This window comes from Euprymna scolopes, chromosome 28 (genome assembly GCF_053919585.1).
Source record: "Euprymna scolopes isolate OS-2025 chromosome 28, ASM5391958v1, whole genome shotgun sequence".
In the NCBI taxonomy this organism is placed as follows: Eukaryota; Metazoa; Mollusca; class Cephalopoda; order Sepiida; family Sepiolidae; genus Euprymna; species Euprymna scolopes.
The window spans coordinates 16485538-16498004 of record NC_136509.1 but is presented as its reverse complement, the minus strand read 5'-3'; the positions used below and the strand labels follow the sequence as shown (position 1 = coordinate 16498004).

Genomic DNA, 12467 nt, shown 5'->3' with positions numbered 1-12467 from the left:
GTGTTCCCTAGACTCAAATGTTTGGGAGGAGATAGAGTTTGAAAATATGGAGACAGACATATATCCGTTTATATATTAGATTTATGTGAAAGAAATCTACATAAAACGAGTAACCTCATTTGCATATGATATTAACGAAAATCTAATTCAATAATTAGCTTGATTTTACTAATTATTTGTTGTAATCGAATCGTTGTAATTGTTTTATTAAGAAATATTATGCAAAGTTGATTTTTAAAATTTATTTTTAATTTAATTCATATTTAAGTTATCTTCAATTATATTAATACCTGACAACAGTTTCGTATAAAATCAGAAGTTTATTTAAGCTATGAGAGTTATTTCCCCTTTAATCTATGAGAGTTACTTTGCGTTTGATTTTCATAGACAAAGATTGATGTGTCTTATGCTTTCCTAAATCTAATGTGGTCACTTCTTGTAACAAATTAGGATATTCGGTGTATCTTTAATCGTATGTGACTAATTTCTTTACTCGATAATGTTTCGACCAGGCAACGCCGGGTATATACGACTAGAAAATACATTAAAGACATTTTCCTAAAAAATAAAAAATAATAAAAAAGTAGATATTAAGCCATTGCTTACCCTGCAACGTCCACTGATGCACAAATCTCGACCATTGAGATGACACGGCGTTCCATCAATCACCATATCTCTCTTCAGCACGGACACGGCCTCATTCGATGGCTTACAATGAAGTTGACATGGAGTACCTATAAAAATTAAAAAGATGAATTTTAAATAAATACTAGCAGGCCACACGGTATTACTCAGAGCCTAAGGATATTTTATATTCTAAAAATTATATTTTAAAAATAATATATATATATATATATTCATCTGTCATCCTTTTTTAAATAATTGAATCACTGGAGCGATCGTGGAAAACAAAATTCAAGCAAGGACGCACGGTTCACAGAGTTTTATAATTATACTAGCAGTCCGCCCGGCATTGCTCGGTCGTAAAATACGCTTAAATATGATATTTTGATTAATGTAAATTTCGTATTTATTAGTATACTAGCCTGGATGCCCGGCGTTGCCCGAATGTTTGGAGTGCATGTTGAGCAAAAGAAAAAAAAAGTGGTAGTAGGCAGGCAGGCTCGAACCTGTACCACGAAGGAGGAAAGGAGTATGAAAAAAAAAGTGACGTCTTTGGTGCTGCGCCCATCGCCAAACCGAAAGTGACATAGGTTTAAATTAAGGCTAGTCAATCGAAAAGAGGGATGAGTTTCGAAAATATCAGCGAAAAAAGTGACCCCCTTCCTGTAGAAAAGGGTCCATTTAAGGGTGAAGGAATCAAAGTTATTGGCCAATTTTTCGATATTTGTCGTCCGAAGGGTCGTGCTTCAAAATGATACCGATCTCGTCAATATCCGTTTCTGCTGTCGAAAGCTTTAGGCAGAAATACAAACATATATACATATATTTTTAAACAGACAGGTGAAATTTATATTACAGACTAGTGGGGGTACCCGGCGTCACCCAGGTGTTTGGAGGTGTAAAACAAAAAATAAAAGTGATGAACTTAACGAATAGTAACCCCACTAAGAACCCAGGCGAAAAAAGCCTTTGCTGGACACACAAAAACGTGCCTGGCAATTTTGTCTTTTATACATATAGACTAGCGGGTTGCCTGGGTGTTTGTCGGTGTGTGCGTGTAGGAAAAACAAAAAAGTTTTGGTAGGCTCAAACCCGAAGCCTAGAGGCGAAGGCGGAAAAAAAAGTGAAAGAAAACGTGATATCTTACTGCGACGCTAAGAGGGCAGAGGAAGTGAGAATCATTGAAATTAAATGATTAAAAGTTAAATGAATGAGGTGACACAATAGCATAAACATCACGCACTTAACTTTGGCTGCAAGCCAGTTAAGCTTGGAGCTTTCTGCGTATTTGTTTGTTTCACCAAGATGTTGGGGAAAACCAGCTCCCCACAAAAATGATATGACGGGTTTTCCCCCACATTGATCAAAGCTCATTGCTTTCTGGACGTGCCGGCACGAAAGGCCGAGAACACAACTTCACTTTTAATTTAGTTCACAAACAAACACGCGAGAAGATAGAATAGCAGGAATTTTATAAAATAAAAGTCGCTCAAATAAAAGATAGACACGATGTCTCTTCGCAAATGGTAGATATAATAATCTATGGGGTATATAAAAAGTTCTAAGAAATGGTACCCCCTCCGATCAATCCAAGAAGTTTTCAAAGCAGGGTGCTTCTTTAAGGCAAAAGCTGTTCATTTCTACTCGAGCAAAGTGGCGATATGACTTTTCTCAGCTTGAGACTTGTGACATGGTGCAGTGTCTTGGTGGAAGAGCACTTCTAACAACGTTTAGACTGATGTAACCTCTGACCTTCTTCAGATATTTGTCGAACTCTGAAATAAATCTGTATGGAATTTGTTGTGTCTGCACAAATGATTAACAAGAACACGGAAAGTAAAGGTATAACAATAATATATTAGGAAGAAAAGTTATATACATATTTACATGTCTTCAGATATACCTCAGTTGGAGAAATTCTGGCAGGTGGCTTGTTGTATGTCTTACTGGAGGCAACATAGGCGTCTTGCCTATTTGGCGGTCGTTCTGAAGTCCCTCGGTATTGGTGATTGCTACCTTTATATATCTCACTCACCCGCCTATGTTAATTAGTGGGCATCTCCACAACAGAATTTTGAATTGAAACCCTTTATTTAATCCATAAGGGTAGAATGCACTTTACATATCATGTCCTTGAACAATTACAAGTCGATGCTCCAACCACTGATATCCATAACAAATCGCACCCTACCCACAAATTCTTCCTTCAAACTGCTCAGCCTAACATTTGCGAGCAATATGAACTGGAACAAATACATAGTGGACATTGCAAAGGATGCTGTAATGAAGGTGAGTTCCCTCTATCATGCTAGAAGACTACTCACACTTGAGAGTATCCTGCTCCTTTACAAGGCCACCATTCGCCCATGCATGGAGTATTGTTGCCACATCTAGACCGCTGCATTTACCACTAGCCCCTCCCTCTTGGATAGGGTCCAAAGGAGGGTTTTCTAATCTAACAGGTCCCACTTTATCCACTAAGCTCCAGTCCCTATTCCATAGCCGTAATTTTGCATCTCTGTAGCTGTTTTAGAAATATTTTAATAGAATGTTCTCTGATGAACTCGTTGCACTTGTGCCCCTTCGACGTACACATCCCTGACAAACCTGCTTAGCAACAAAATCTCACCCCTTCACTGTTGAGGTCCCTAAATGCCAAAAAGCTTTTTACTCTAATAGTTTTTTTCCCCTTGAACAGCTAGACTTTGGAATTCCCTTCCTGCTAACTGCTTCAATGAATGCACTGCTATGCAGAAGTTTAAATGACTTTTGAATTCCCTTCCTGCTAACTGCTTCAATGAATGCACTGCTATGCAGAAGTTTAAATGACTTTGGAATTCCCTTCCTGCTAACTGCTTCAATGAATGCACTGCTATGCAGAAGTTTAAATGACTTTGGAATTCCCTTCCTGCTAACTGCTTCAATGAATGCACTGCTATGCAGAAGTTTAAATGACTTTAGAATCCCCTTCCTGCTAACTGCTTCTAAGAGTGTACTGCTATGCAGAAGTTTAAATGACTTTGGAATTCCCTTCCTGCTAACTGCTTCTAAGAGTGTACTGCTATGCAGAAGTTTAAATGTAAATTACCATCTTGGCCCCAATCAGTAATCACTTACGTCCAAATGGCGATATGCCTTGTTAGGGGTGAACGAGAAAAAAAAATGTAAGTCATGACCATATAAAATTCTTAAGCAATTCATAATTCTTAGTTTTCTTCTGAATTCCTATTTGTTTCTGAATTTTTTCGATGAAGATTTTTGATTTGTATTATTCAGACTATTGAATCATGTTCTCACAATATTTCAGCTAATGTAACCTTCGACCTTCTTCCGGTGCATCTTGTCGAACTTGGGAACCTGCAGGGAATTTCAAACCTTTTATAATCCTGTTGGATATTAGACCGGACAACACTCAATGATCTTGCAAAAATAGTTCATATTAAGAATTATTCTTTAGAGAAATAAAATTGGTAACAGGCATGTAAAAAGTGTTTAGCTAAAATGTTTACAAAAATTTGCTTAGCTAAATATAAACAAAATATCATAGATTGACCTTGAGTAGTTACTCACGCTTTAATAAGACGTATCATTGAATCACTTAAGTCACTTAAACTGACAGGTTAAAAGATTAGAGTTGAGAGTCTGGGAGTTGTCAGCAAACTGCGCAGACGGGCATTGGTACAAGCTCTGAAAGCCTGGAAGCAAAGCTAGTCAGAGACAAGTGCGTAGACACGTAAAGCAAGCTCCTAAAAAACCCTGCATAGTGGTCAAAAGGACAATATCATAGTAATGTGAATTTGGTAAAATTGGATTACTTAAGAACGGCTCATCAAGAACTTGTTCACATTGGACTTGAAGACGGCCATATTGTAGTCAACTGGAAAGCAGGAAAAAGTTAGAGAGTTTCACAGGTGTGCAGTTCTAATAAAGAAGATTTGTTCATGGAATCTACGTTTAGGTTTAGGCACAGATAAAGTGTGGGGGAAAATATTGATAATGTTTACAGTCAAACGAGTGTTTCTTGTGAATGTTTGATGAGGGGGCACCATAGGTTGGAGCTCAGGCGAGCACTTGCCCTGAAAATAACGATAAAACAATGCTCCATCCTTGGACGTAGCTGACTCTTATATAGGTAGAGTATTGCATCAGCAGGTAGATATCTACTGGATCGATAGAAGGATCCCATCATTTTTCCAGCAACCTTGGCAACAGATGTGATGTACATATTCCATTTTAGATCAGGAGTAAAGATCAAACCCAGAAGCTTGTCAAAGCATGGAGCCTCCCCAAGATGAGAGTCATTCATTTCAATTGATGCCAGATGGGGATCACAACGGTGATGATGGAAAGATAGAAGCTTGGTTTTAGATGCATTAAAAGTAACTAGCCACTTTTTCCCCCATGTTATCACATGCTCAAGATCAGAGATGAGAGAATCAGAGAGAACTTAATCGTTTACAGTATTAGATGTGTTGCCATAGATGGTAGTGTCGTCAGCATAAATGTCTACAAATGATTGAAGGATGTGATCTGGAAGATCGTTAATGTAGATTAGGAAGAAAGTTGAACCCAGGATGGATCCAGGAGGGACACCAGCATTAATACTATGAGCTTCTGATTTCTGCCCATCAACTACTACTCTTATGAACCTATCAGAGAGAAATGATTTAATAATTTAAAAAGACATTTCCAGCTATACCATAACGGGAGATCTTGTGAAGTAAACCTTTATGCCATACCCTATCAAAAGCCTTTGATATGTCAAGAGCAATTACCCTAGAAAAAAGCCTCTATCGAGAGATTCACTAATCCTATTAGAAATAACTGTAAGCACATCTGCTGTAGATCTAGCAGAACGGAAACCATATTGCATGAAGGTTATTTTTTGCTGAGATTGTTGACTATTTCTCTATTTAACACACAAAAGACTTATTCGTCTATACTGACAGAGAGATAACCGATCACCTCAATTTTAAATATGGGGCATACTTATAAGGTTTTTCAGGGTGTTGGAAAACAATTCTCCTTAAGACAACGCTTAAATAAAAAAATTGGGTGAAATTTGCAAAAGATAGGCTCAGCCGTTTCCGAACCTATAAGGAACTCACATACGCACAGACTTTGATATAATAGTAGAGATTAATGATGTTCAGATTAAAGAAAAATCTGAAAAACAATTTGGTTTTGTTCTCGGAATGACATTTACCCCTGACCTGAAAATCCTACATCAAATCCATTGATAAAAATCACAGGAAAGATGGTAGATTCTATTCCTCGGAGAAAGTGTCTGTCTTTAGCAATATATCTTTCCGTTTTCACTGATAGTGGACATAGTCTGATTGAATCACCTGTTGTGTCTGCAGTCGCATCAAAGTAAGTTTATTAGTTTCGATCAATTCAGTATTTCTATTTTATATCCTCTCATAATATTCTTCATCATTCACCTGACAATGTATCCATTTCTGATTTTTATAACTTGCAGTTTATTAGCAAAAAAAAAAAAAAAAGTTGACAAAATTTTTTTTTATCTTTAAAGTATGAATCGCACTCTTAGCACAATCCTCTACCTGTACAAGAGTAAAATAAGATGGAGTACTGTTGCCACATGTGTCTTGACTAGAAGTAGAGCAGCTGAAAACCTCCAGTCAATATCTATGTGAAGCAAAGGAGTAAGATCCAATGTAGTCTATGTGCATTATGGGTTCACAAAATCAGCCATGACCGAGTACAATTGTATTATTAGTATCACCCAAATTAGTGATTGAACCTTAAACCTCCAGAAGAGAACTGCTTAGAACTGAACTTTATTTAGCACTTTATCTGTTATGCCATGGGTCCTTGCAGATGAGAATTCAGAAACATGTTTTCATCCCATCCATCCAGTGTGGCCGTAGCTGAGATTGAACTCACTTAACATTTGTAGTGTAATTTGAATCTTGTCGGTAGTTGAATACTTGATGCCTTGCCAGGGCTATCAAGGGTATTTTTTTTATTATGACGTCATCAGTAGATGGGGTGTCTACCATGCGTTAAAAGAGTCTCATCTACCCTCGAGATAAGGACAGACCGCGCCAGTTTCTCAACCTGGTATTTTACTTCGCGGTACATACAGTGCCTTGCCTTCCCAAATGGTCACAGATCTGGTACTGGCCAGGCTCAACGTTGCTTAACTTTGGTGATCTGGCGAGAACCAGTGTGTCAGCATGATTGTGCCGTATTGTTTTTATGTAATACAATTTTAGCAATACACTAGCAGCGAGACCCGACGTTGTCCGGGATTGAATGAGGATCAACAAAATTTCCACTCTCCTAACCTATATTATCATCAAAATCATTGATTTTTTTAAAATCGAATCGGTTGATTGCCTGTTCCAGTTAGGAACCCCCACCCCACCCGTAATATACCGAGAAGAAGCTTCACATGCCTTCCCACACTGACTTAGTCCACAATATATCATAGTCTACATTGCACTGTAGAGAATATACTGTTGATTTTATGAATTCATCTGTAAATAATGGCTTCACTTCGAGATTAAAATGTAAAAGTCGAGTATCATAGTTCACTTGTGCTGTAAACAGAAACATCAATTTTTGAATGTGCGCCTGTCTTAGCAAAGCAATCTACAGTTGATTTTATACGGTGGGCCTTTCTGCTTGTGTGGAGATAAAACTTCTCAGATGAACTTGTGATGTTAGGTTGTATAAAAGTGTTAACTTTGATCCAAATCGGAATTCTTCTTTAATCCATTTTTTTAATTATCGATTTTGGATACTTATCAGAACCATTCCGATATAAACCTATATAAGAACATTCCCAAACACATCAAGTGAACGGTGATAACGTACGTACGAACCTGTAATTGCTATAGCTTTATTACTATACAGATAAACTATGTAGTTTTTTTATAATGTAGGCTTTTCGTTTCGTTTCGTTCCGTGAACGAGGTCACCGTTTGTAAATCATGTCTTTTTTTTCTTTTGTTTCTATGTCTCCTAGCGAAACTCGCATTGCAAATATAATTAATAAGCCGAGTGACAAACAGTGAGATGTTCTGCAATGCTTTCTGGCTGCGTTCTGATATAATTATCTGATTATCAAAAGAAAATGGTGTTTTTGGCTGCCAAAAACATGGGAATTCTGTATCAGGTCTGTGATAGATTTCATTAGCAAATACGAATTGGAAAGAAATGGGTAATGATTGTTAGAGGGAAATCGAAGCAAAAAACAAAGAGGATTTGATTGGTTATGTTTTACAGCATTGTTATCATTAAGAATTCAGTCTCTACATGTATTATATATGCAACCACCGGGCAACGCCGGTTAACGGCTCCTGCTAGTATATATATATATATATATATATATATATATATATATATATATATATATAGTAATTTAAAAAATATATATGGCGATTAAGCTACACTGAATATTCGGCGTTTCATCCACTCTAGGATTCCTCAGGCTTATGCGCAAATTTTTGTTAGTTTATATATAAATATACATATGTATACATACATATATGTGTGATCGTTTATGTATATTCATGTTTATTTAATTTATTTATTTGTTTTAAAAAAAATGTCTGCCTTAAACCACTAACCTAGTTTTAAAACAGATCCTTTGTTCGATAAAATGCATGCCCATTGGCTGATAGGAAGGGGCGCGGTGGATACTAGAAAGCTGATTGGCTAACTAAATCCTCAATAGAAGAGGACCATATAAAAACAATAAACAACCACAGAATTCGCGCATAAGCACTTTTGAAGTAAATACTTAAAGTTTACGCATAAATCTATACTTTCGTACATTTATTTTATGAGTAAATGAAGTAGTTATATATATATATATATATATATATATATATATATATATATATATATATATGTATGTATAAAATTTTAGGTATTTAAATTGTATGATTTAAAAAGGCTAATTTTTAAATATAGAAATTGTTGTTGCTTAAAAACAAAGAATATAATTTAATGAATCTATTTCCTTAACCCATGAATTTTCAATGCTTATTCATCTCCTCAGAGGGAAAATATTAGCAAACATTTTTATTAGTTTGTACCGGATTTGCTAAAAGCAATGAACATAGAAAATTAAAGTAATTAAAATTTAAAAAAAAAAAAAAAAGCAACATTTAAGATACATAGAATAAGGGAAATAAACATTGAGTCAGAAAAAGGATTTTGTAATTCAAATCCAAGAATTAATGCTAAATCATTAAATGGAGAATCCTGGTAGTAAGGAGGTGAAGACCTCCAACGTGTCTTGTAATCTTCTTAACGTACTACGTAACAATCACGTGCCACCATATTTCCTTCGTTTCACCGCTGGTTGAATTGATATTTTGTAAGACCGAAAATCACTGGATTTGCATACCAGTAGATATATTTCATTTCATTATTCTGAAGGATTTAACAACCCTGCCTACAACACTCCTAGAACGTTTCACTTTCTCTGAAATCTCTCTAATGGTGTGCTTTTCCTTGTGTAGCTTCACAATAGCTTGTCTCACAGAGTAATCAAGCTTTTAGGCATTTCACCACGGTGCCAGCTGATGCAACGTTTGCAAATGATTAAGATTATTCGTTAGAAGAAATAAAAAAAATTTAAATATAGCATACTGGTTACATTGTTTTTCTTAATTTTGTCCCTTATTTTTGGACGTTCCTATTTTGAAAATAAATAATTGTTATAATTCTTTTTCTATCCTTTGCAAATGATTCAAATTTTAGTATGTTATTATGGATGATAATGACTACCAGTTGTGAAAATTTCAGCTTTTCATATTTGTTATTTCTAACAAATATTAGGTTTTAAAATTTTGTCCCTTAGTTTTGGACGTTACTGTATATGTATATATAATATACATATATATTTCTTCAGAATAATGAAATGAAATACATCTACTGGACGTTACTGTATACACGGTTTTACTAAATATGTACGACCAAAATTATTCCCAATCAATGTACGATTGGTTGCTCCTGCTGTTGTTGAAACAATCTGTAAAGTTGCTTAAATCAGCAGGAGCCGAATCGGACAATTCAGTCGTGCCGGATTTTGATCGTACATAAGGGGTTTTACTAAAATTGTATGACTAATTATGTGCGATTATTTGCTCTTACAGCTATTTTACTACTGGGTTTGTCAGCGCAAAATATGGTAAAATCTGTTGTTTTTTTGTTTTTGTTTTTTTTACACAGTGATCACCACTTATCAAGGCCCGGAAGCCACTCAGGGATAAGGGTTATTGCAAGTACATTACGTTAGTGTGGAGATTCGATGAAGTGTTTACTTAAGGGGGCGGTTCATTAGGAATTTGTTAAAATAAAATTAATTTACTCACAAATTTCAATCGAGATGTTATTTTGGCAAATATATTTTTTAAATTCGTATAAAAAGTATTTACAATTATTTTTTTTCTTAATATTATGTTTTCTACTTTTTCTTCCATTTATTTTTTTTTTCGTTAAAAAATTTTGTAAAAGAAAAAAACAAGTTTATTTTTTAGATTAGTCGTGCCTTGGTTTTACTAATTATGCACGACTTAAAAATTAAACGCAATTTTATGTACGTCTAATTAAAGCCTGAGACAATCATTTTGCACATTGTATTAAAAAAAAAAAATTGTTTCAGTAATTAAGGGTTCAATTAGTCAAAGCAACTTCGTCTCGTGTGATTTATTCAATTCGTCAGCGCATAAAAAAATCTTGTATTAAAACAAAAATATAAAACGAATTTACTCAAGTTTCGGTCGAGGTTATTTTTTGCAAATGTCTTTTTAGTTTCATACCTAAAGATATTTGCAAAAAAAAAAAAACTTTAAAAAAATTCTCTCTTAAGCCAGAAAGCAAAGAAAATAAATAGAAATACAACTATTTACGTGTTGCGAGATATTTCAAATTTTGCTATAACTTTTCGTTTCAAAGTTTTCGAATATAGTTTGTGTAAAAAAAAATCAAAGTTAAAGAAAAGAACCACTTGGTTTTATTTAAGATTTAATTAGAAAATTTTTACTCAAGTTTAATTAAAAAAAAACAAAAGCAGAAAAAAAACTAGCAGTAGTCGATAATATGATAACTTAAAAAAATTTTGAGATAACTTAAGAATGATTTCCTTTGCTCTTTTTTTTTTGTCAATGTGCGCTACTTGTCCAACCTGCAAAAGGTGTTTATTCTGAAAGCCGTTCTTAACATGGAAAGGTTGGGAGTGGTAATTCCGAAAGGTATTTTCTTATTTTCAACCTCCCTATGGTGAGAACGGCTTTCGGAATAAACACCCTTTGCAGGTTGGACAAGCAGCGCGCATCGACTTCTTTTTTTTTTCTTTTTGAGAAATGAACCAGAGTCGCGTTATCATAAAACGGAACTTTATACAATATTATTAAGAAAAAGAAACAGAAAATTATTTTTTTTTAATAATAGTTATTTACTTGTCTCCCTCCGAGAGCAGTTAGACACTAATGTTGTGAATGTAGGGAAAATATTATTAAAGAAAAAGAAACAGAAAATTATTTTTTTAAATAATAGTTATTTACTTGTCTCCCTCCGAGAACAGTTAGACACTAATGTTGTGAATGTAGGGAAAATATTATTAAAGAAAAAGAAACAGAAAATTATTTTTTTAAATAATAGTTATTTACTTGTCTCCCTCCGAGAGCAGTTAGACACTAATGTTGTGAATGTAGGGAAAATATTATTAAAGAAAAAGAAACAGAAAATTATTTTCTTTAATAATAGTTATTGTCTCCCTCCGAGAACAGTTAGACACTAATGTTGTGAATGTAAGGAAAATATTATTAAAGTAAAAGAAACAGAAAATTATTTTTTTTTAATAATAGTTATTTACTTGTCTCCCTCCGAGAGCAGTTAGACACTAATGTTGTGAATGTAAGGAAAATATTATTAAAGAAAAAGAAACAGAAAATTATTTTTTTTTAATAATAGTTATTTACTTGTCTCCCTCCGAGAACAGTTAGACACTAATGTTGTGAATGTAGGGAAAATATTATTAAAGAAAAAGAAACAGAAAATTATTTTCTTTAATAATAGTTATTTACTTGTCTCCCTCCGAGAACAGTTAGACACTAATGTTGTGAATGTAGGGAAAATATTATTAAAGAAAAAGAAACAGAAAATTATTTTCTTTAATAATAGTTATTTACTTGTCTCCCTCCGAGAGCAGTTAGACACTAATGTTGTGAATGTAGGGAAAATATTATTAAAGAAAAAGAAACAGAAAATTATTTTTTTAAATAATAGTTATTTACTTGTCTCCCTCCGAGAGCAGTTAGACACTTATGTTGTGAATGTAGGGAAAATAATATTAAAGAAAAAGAAACAGAAAATTATTTTTTTAAATAATAGTTATTTACTTGTCTCCCTCCGAGAGCAGTTAGACACTAATGTTGTGAATGTAGGGAAAATATTATTAAAGAAAAAGAAACAGAAAATTATTTTTTTTAATAATAGTTATTTACTTGTCTCCCTCCGAGAGCAGTTAGACACTAATGTTGTGAATGTAGGGAAAATATTATTAAAGAAAAAGAAACAGAAAATTATTTTCTTTAATAATAGTTATTTACTTGTCTCCCTCCGAGAACAGTTAGACACTAATGTTGTGAATGTAGGGAAAATATTATTAAAGAAAAAGAAACAGAAAATTATTTTCTTTAATAATAGTTATTTACTTGTCTCCCTCCAAGAACAGTTAGACACTAATGTTGTGAATGTAGGGAAAATATTATTAAAGAAAAAGAAACAGAAAATTATTATTTTAAATAATAGTTATTTACTTGTCTCCCTCCGAGAACAGTTAGACACTAATGTTGTGA

At 34.0% G+C, this 12467-nt stretch overlaps 1 protein-coding gene across 1 annotated transcript in view; it reads right to left on the bottom strand.

Moving 5' to 3' along the window:
• LOC145249495 (A disintegrin and metalloproteinase with thrombospondin motifs 6-like) overlaps positions 1-12467 on the bottom strand; it is a 733443-nt gene that overhangs the window by 240113 nt on the left and 480863 nt on the right. The window contains exon 14 of the mRNA XM_080111103.1: positions 607-734. Within this exon, the coding sequence (XP_079967229.1) occupies positions 607-734 (128 nt within the window). The remainder of the gene's footprint in view (positions 1-606; positions 735-12467) is intronic.